Genomic DNA, 6,945 nt, shown 5'->3' on the forward strand with positions numbered 1-6,945 from the left:
GTTCCTCTTCCGGGCCGCGGCCGGCCGGGCGGGGCCGCGCTTCCGGCCGCGCGCGGTGAGGGGCGATGGCGGCGCGGGGCCGGGGAAGCGCCGGGGCCGGGGCAGCTTCCCTGAGGGCGGCGGTGGGGCCGGGGCCGGGACCGGGTGGGGCTTGGCGGGGCCGCGCAGTGCCCGGCTCCTGCCCGGGATGGCTCCGGCCGGGATGGCTCCCGGAGCCGGGCCGGGCTGTCGGTTGTGCGGCGCGGCCCCGCTGCCGGGAGCGCGCCCGGGTGTGGGGCGGTGCTGCGGGGTGGCCTCTCAGACCGTGCGTGCCCTGCTGTGCTGTGCCCGACGGGCTCGGAGGGCCGGCGTGGAGCGTTTATTGTTACCTTTGTTTGTTTTCAATGAGAGCGAGGACAGCACCGGCGCGCAGCCGCGGATGAGCAGGCCGCGTCCAGCCCTCCCGGTAAACCATGGCGTATCAGCTGTATAGGAACACCACGCTGGGCAACAGCCTTCAGGAGAGTCTGGATGAGCTCATACAGGTGGGGGCCTTGGGGTCTGGGCGAGTAGCTTAATTAAGACAGAAGGTTTTATCCAAACGGCTTTGTCGTTCCTGTATCAGGGTACTTACGGCCAAGGTTTGGGAAACTTACTGATTGAAATCAGAAAGGTTTGGTACTCCGTTCACGCGCGATGTTTTTTTCTTTACGTTCTGGGTAAAGGGAAGTGTTTTATGTAAGTGGCATAATCTCATGAGGCTCAGTAGATAAACACCCAGATCAAGGTTGAACATTGCGACCAATTTGCTGTTCTTCTGGTTATTTCCAGTAAATATATGTATTATAAGAGATCTTTGTGTAGTACAAAATTTAAAGACAAAAATGGAAATGAATACAGGAACACAGTTTTGTTATAGATTGTTCTAGAGATCTGCTTCATTGATGTGAACTTTGTTTTGTTGTTTTTAACTTACGCTGCATGTTTGAGCTTCCTTTGAAACAACTCAAAACTTCTTTTTTTTTTTTCCCAACTGCTTTAGTCACAGCAAATCACACCTCAGTTGGCCCTTCAGGTGCTACTTCAGTTTGATAAAGCTATAAATTCAGCACTGGCGCAGCGAGTCAGGAACAGAGTCAATTTCAGGGTAAGGAAATGATATCTTGAAGTTTTGCATGAGATACAGCAACTAAGTGTTGATGCAGAATGTCATTAAAAGCTGTGTGCTCTAAGCAAGAACTTAAGAGGGTTCATTTTGGCTCTGATAACGACTGTTTACATGTTTATTTTGTATGCAGCTGTAAGGCTCGTTACCTTGTTCTACCAGGGATGAATGCAAAAATCAGATGATGGAAACAGGGAAGAGGGCAATGCTTTTTTGATGGATAACATTGCCATCCTCAGTGTCTTGCAGATGAGGAGGGAGACTTTTCCTTCTTGCAGCTGTCCCTAGCAAAAGTGAGATGAGGCCAGATTTTCAGCCGCATGAGTAATGTGAAGAGAGACTAGAGAGTTTTAGATCTACCCTTTCACTGGATCATTTTGTAGCATTTTCTGTAGGTATCATAGAAAAATAAGTTGGGGGATGTTCCCAGTCATCCACCCTAATTGATGTTAGATAGCCAGCAAGTTTTAAATGTCAACTTGAATGTAATGTTTAAAAAAACCCACAAAACTCGTCTTCCTGCTAACTTTTGTCATAATGCTTCTCTACAGCCTATGTCAAACACAGTCGTGATGTGGGCTCCTTAGAGACTAGATTTTTAAGCAATATAGAGATGTTAAAAATAGCATAGTTTCTCTAGCGCACTTGAATTGTTTTGTATATGTAGCATGGCATAAAAAACAGTTTAGAATGTGTTTAGTGGATAAATTTAAAAAATGTTACTTGGAGCTTAAGTTCTAAGTTCAAGAATGTCGATTTAAAATACGTAAAAGTGAAGGTCAGAAGTTTTCCATCTTGACATCCTCAGTAATACATCAAATAGGAGGGGTGCCCCTTTATGTCACATATATCAGTTTTGTCATGATTTTTATTTAAACTACCACTTTGTTAAAGCAATTGCAGAATTCACATCTTGGTATGATCACTGCTGTATCTGATTTTTCTTACGGCTCAGTATTTTAAGAAATGTTTTCTGCTACTGATCCTTTGTACACATTAGAAAAATTGTAAAACTTGTTTGCCTACCTGAGGAGCTTCCCCTTGGATATCCTGAAGTGTCACTCCATGTTCTTGAGAATTTCAGCCACTGGAGGGCATTTAAGCTCCAGTTTTCCTCAGAATGGTTTGCTTGCCAGTTCGTATGCATTCAGGTCCACTGTTGGCTTTGTAATAAATGTATTCTAGAAGGGACACAGTTCAGTAGATACTCGTCATATTTCCTGTTGCTTTTGAGCTGCGTCCTATAGAAAATGTCTCTTGTCTTTCTGTAGGGGTCTCTGAACACATACAGGTTCTGTGACAATGTATGGACGTTTGTACTGAATGATGTGGAATTTAGGGAGGTCACCGAACTTGTGAAAGTGGATAAAGTGAAAATTGTAGCATGTGATGGAAAAAGTAAGTATGAAATATGATATAAATAGGCTAAGACACGAGACTTGGTTGTTTTAGAAAGCTTTGACCAAATGTCTTATTAAAGCCAGATTGACTGTATGACTTAGACAGAAGTAGGGCTCTGCATTCACTTTTACGTCTGATGAGAGATGAAACAAAAGCCAGCTAAATGCTTCCCAGACTCATAAGCACTGAGGTAGAACCGTGTTAGGGACTGCTGTGCACCTGTTGCTGGGAAGTACATAATACTAGAGCAATTAGAAAGTCAGAAGTAATCCTTATTATTTGTGTGGTGAGTTTTCTAGTACTAACCTGTTTGTTAGGATAGCACCATGTTTTGCTGAATCTGAAGAGTGCTTCAGCTGTCTGAGCAAGGAATTGTCTGAGAAAAGTGTCTAAGCAGTCATTCTCTGGATGTGATAGTTGGAGACACAAACCCATGAGAAGCATGTGTGCATTTGCAAGTCATAAGACTTGTTGCCTGACAGACCCTCTGTATGTACACTCCTCGTGGGAGTTTGCAGTCCATATCTGCTTGACTGGATTACTTTTGTCCATGTCCCTTGAGATTCTTTCTTGGAAAAAGTAATTCAGTGACTTTTGTGGCAAGCTGCTTTATAACTTTTAAAACCATCAATGTGGCAGAGTGTTCCTAAAGCTGTGTGAAATGGTGCCGCTTGTTTCATCCTTGGAGAGTGATGCTAAAAGCAGGAATTGAGCATGGAAAAGGCTTTAATTAAATGCACCACAGACCTCTGAAACAGGTTCTTCATGGCTTCCTGACCCTGGCATGCTTACAATAGTCTCTTCAAGTTGTAGTTCTAAAGAGTTGACAGAATTTATTGTTTTCTCAACTTCTGGTATTAGCCAAGCATATAATCTTACTGCTTGGTTTTTGTGTGCTTATTATAGCTAGTGGAGGAAACCTTACTTTCCAAGTATTAATGGTTTTCATTCGTGATAAATTGTGCAGATAAGATTTAAACAGGTGGCTGATTTGAAGTTGCTATTAACATTACAACCTTTTTTTTTTTTTTCCCACGAGAAGCTGACTTGGTGAAGAAACAGTACTAAATACTGGCTTGTCGTTCTCCATATTTGAGTTACAGACTTTTTCCACAGCTCTAAAAACAAGAAAGCAGTAGTGGTAGTGTATATAAAAACAAAACCTGCACTGGTGTTAATTGGTGATTGTGACTAAAGGTCAGAACAGGGAACTGGTTTCAGTTGCTTTGTGAAGATCGTGCTTATTCTTGAATCTATTTCAAAATGCATGATAAGCTATATCCCACAGTCCATCAGAGCTTATGCTGCTGGATGTGCAGAAACCTTTCTCCTTAGCTGATGATAGCCAGATCTGCTTGTGGCTGACTGCAGTAAAGGGTTTGTGTATCATTACATGTTAGGGCAGAGCTTTACAAGTTAAGAGTTTTAGTATTTTTAATGCGTCTGTGTGCACAACCCTGGAATTTTGTGCTGGCTCTTCTCAGTGTTGCTAAGTGGAGTGAAACAGCACAAGCAGTTCATGCATGGCACTGAGAGCAGTAGAGGGAATTGGGTAGGTACAGAACATGTTCTGAAATGCTTGGGGAATGCTTTAGAACTTGGGGAAGGTATTAGAGAATGCTCTTGGTTCTCTCTTTTCACTGGGGATGTGTATTTGTCTCACTTTCTCTTTTCTTTCTTAGACACTGGTTCCAATACTGCAGAATGAAGAGACCTGTGGTTTGTCTGCAATATTTTCTGTTAATATGCAGCACTTTCTGGAGAGAAGCATGGAAAGAGACTGATCATACTGAATTCTTGTGATGCAGATGTGAGTTAATCCATACTAGAAAGCACCACAGAGTGACAGCGGAAGAAATACCTGTAGCATTTCTTCATTTCACCTTATAGGGCATGAAAACAATGTTACCTTTTTTTTAATTACAAGAGATACTGTTGTCTTTTTTTGTTCAAAGTAATTTCTGTAATAAACTTTTATTTAAAAACTTTTGAGAGAGTGATCATTGGAAAGCTTTGTATAGAAACTAGCGTTAACATACTGTATTTTCCCAAAATTTTAAAGTGTGTTTAGAGAAACGTTGCAAATGAGAAAGTCTTTCAGTTACAGGCCTCCGAGTGTGGTTGCACTGTTAAGCATTGCAAAAAATGGCTGTTACAGAATGATGGAGGAGGACATGAGCAAAAGCTTAGCAGCTCTTTGCCGGGCAGCATGTTTGTGTGTTTGTGACTGCATCTTTCTGTCTATAAATAGCTCTGCTATGTGCCCTTTGCTGCACGCCGCAGATTGGTAAGTAACCATGTTTGAAATCAAAAGAAGAGACAGGTTGCTTTTATTTCAATAGCACAAAAAGTGTCTTTTTTTTTTTATCTTAAGGAATGCAAGTGTGTATCTGTACCATGGTTTTCTCTTGTTGTTCATCAGACTCAATCTTCTAGGTTTAAATTTTTTTTGTTCTCTAATAATCATGTGGTAAACTGAATTTCAACTCATACAGGTATAAAAATTTGCTCTTCCTACCTCCAGCTATTTGTAATCTCTTCCTGTCTCTAGACAGACTTCTCCGTTTTGAGTTCTCTGAAGCCTTTGTACTCTACTAATGCAAATAGTTGTATCTTTTATTTTGTTCCAATTGAGTGTGTATTAGAATCATAGAATGGCCAGGGTTGGAAGGGACCTTAAGGATGGTCTCATTCCAGCCCCGTGCCATGGGCAGAGACACTTTCCACTATCTCAGTTTGTTCCAAGCCCCATCCAGTGCTGGTCTTGAGCACTTCCAGGGGTGCAGCAGCCCCAGCTTCTCTGGGAAACCTGTGCTAGTGTCTCATTACCCTCACAGGGAAGAATTTCTTCTGTTATCCTAACCCCTCTCTCAGTTTGGAGTCATTCCCCCCTCTTCTGTTGCTCCAGGCTTTAGCCATATTTCTGGGACGGTGTTTGTCCAGGTCCTGGCTGTGCTCCTTCTAGGGAGCTTGTTTCAGTTCACTGAAGCAGCAGGGAGCAAAGGGAAGTTAAGGCAGTCTGGTGCCAATGTTCTTTCTGCTTTTTGTTGCTTGGCTCTCCATAACTTTCTTGCCACTTGCTGTTTTTTGTGTCTGAATTTTAGGTAATCCTGCCAAGTTCATGTGATTAATGTACTTTGTGGTCTTGGAAGATTGAATTTACAACAAAAAGCATCAACTGAACTTCTGCTATACTAAGCTATTGTAATGTCCAGTGGAAGACACATCATTTCACTTGCTAAAGCATCAACACACTTGCTGGCTGTTTGGTTCTTCTTTGTCTGTTGCGTTCCAGACCTTTTCATTTATTTGTGTATTTCATAGTTGATTTTCTTTAGGAAGATCACAATTGCTTCCAGTTCTCAGGAGCAGAGAGAAAGTAAAATATACTTTTGCACCTTGACATTGAACTGGAATATTTCTATTTAGAAAGTAAATTAACTTAAAGAAAATGAAGGAAAGAATAAACACCAGTGCAGAACTGGCTGTGGATGACTGTTAAACTGCCTGTTTAAACATGGTTTCCAAGAAAAAGGATTTTGTTGATTCCATAGGTGTGCAAACCAGGATGTTATCTGATGTAAGCTGTTTGCTCAGTCAGGGATGTCAATACCAGACTTCAAATGTTATCAGAGAGGCACAAATTAAAGTGCTGAGCAGGAAGAATTTATGATCAATTTCCAGAAGACAAATGTAATCAGGATCATTATGTACCTTTGCATGATGACAAGGCATAGTGAGGTAGAGGAGAGTTACTCAATGCACAGATACTTGTGTTTAAGGATCTTGGCAGCTTATGGGGTAGGATTTCAGTCAAGGTCCTATTGACCTGGATTTGCTTTTCCGTAGTCTAAAATTTCAGGGTTGGAAGGAAAGTAGGAGCATGTTACAAAGCACTTTAGTAAGACTGTACTGGGAGACATGAACTTTTTCTTCACTGTAACCTAAAGGATTAGCCATTATGGACTAGGAGGTAGTAATTTACAGATATATTAATATTTTGGTTTGCATCTTGTGCTAAAAGAACCTGCATCCTTCTAGGAAGTGGAAAATCGTTCACTGAGAGTCTGGTTAACGTTTTATGGTCACTGCTGTTGCAGTCAGAAGAAAAAGAACACCCTAACCCTGCTCCCTGAATCCATTCTACTCACGACTGCAAATACTTTATTGGTACTGTGTTCATATTGTTCATGTTTACTTTTTGTTTCTTTAGCATTTATTACCTGTTTTCCTCCAAATTAATTTTCATTGACCCATCTCTGTTATAGGGCATCTCAGAGATGATCATATAAAGTATCAAATGCGAAGGAAGAAGGAAATAAATCCTCATAACTAAAGCTAAAAAGAACAGTTATGGACCTGTTGTGTAAGTATATAATAAGCCACATTGTTCTTGTAAA

At 41.5% G+C, this 6,945-nt stretch overlaps 1 protein-coding gene across 1 annotated transcript; it reads left to right on the forward strand.

Moving 5' to 3' along the window:
• GTF2A2 (general transcription factor IIA subunit 2) lies at positions 1 to 4,530 on the forward strand. Its single transcript, XM_066196139.1, has 5 exons — positions 1 to 55; positions 389 to 524; positions 1,022 to 1,126; positions 2,416 to 2,542; positions 4,228 to 4,530. Exons 2-5 carry the CDS (start codon positions 453 to 455, stop codon positions 4,251 to 4,253), a joined length of 330 nt encoding a protein of 109 aa, XP_066052236.1. The 5' UTR covers positions 1 to 55; positions 389 to 452; the 3' UTR covers positions 4,254 to 4,530.
• The last annotated feature ends 2,415 nt before the right edge of the window (positions 4,531 to 6,945 follow it).

Source organism: Chamaea fasciata, unplaced genomic scaffold, assembly GCF_029207755.1.
Source record: "Chamaea fasciata isolate MVZ Bird 193981 ecotype frontalis unplaced genomic scaffold, bChaFas1.0.hap1 SCAF_14, whole genome shotgun sequence".
Taxonomy (NCBI): domain Eukaryota; kingdom Metazoa; phylum Chordata; class Aves; order Passeriformes; family Sylviidae; genus Chamaea; species Chamaea fasciata.

Coding starts and splice junctions, on each gene's coding strand:
- GTF2A2 (XM_066196139.1), top strand. CDS start 453: ATGGCGTATCAGCTGTATAGGAACACCACGCTGGGCAACAGCCTTCAG. Junction 1,127..2,415: donor GGAACAGAGTCAATTTCAGG/GTAAGGAAATGA, acceptor GTCTTTCTGTAG/GGGTCTCTGAACACATACAG. Junction 2,543..4,227: donor TGTAGCATGTGATGGAAAAA/GTAAGTATGAAA, acceptor TTTCTTTCTTAG/ACACTGGTTCCAATACTGCA.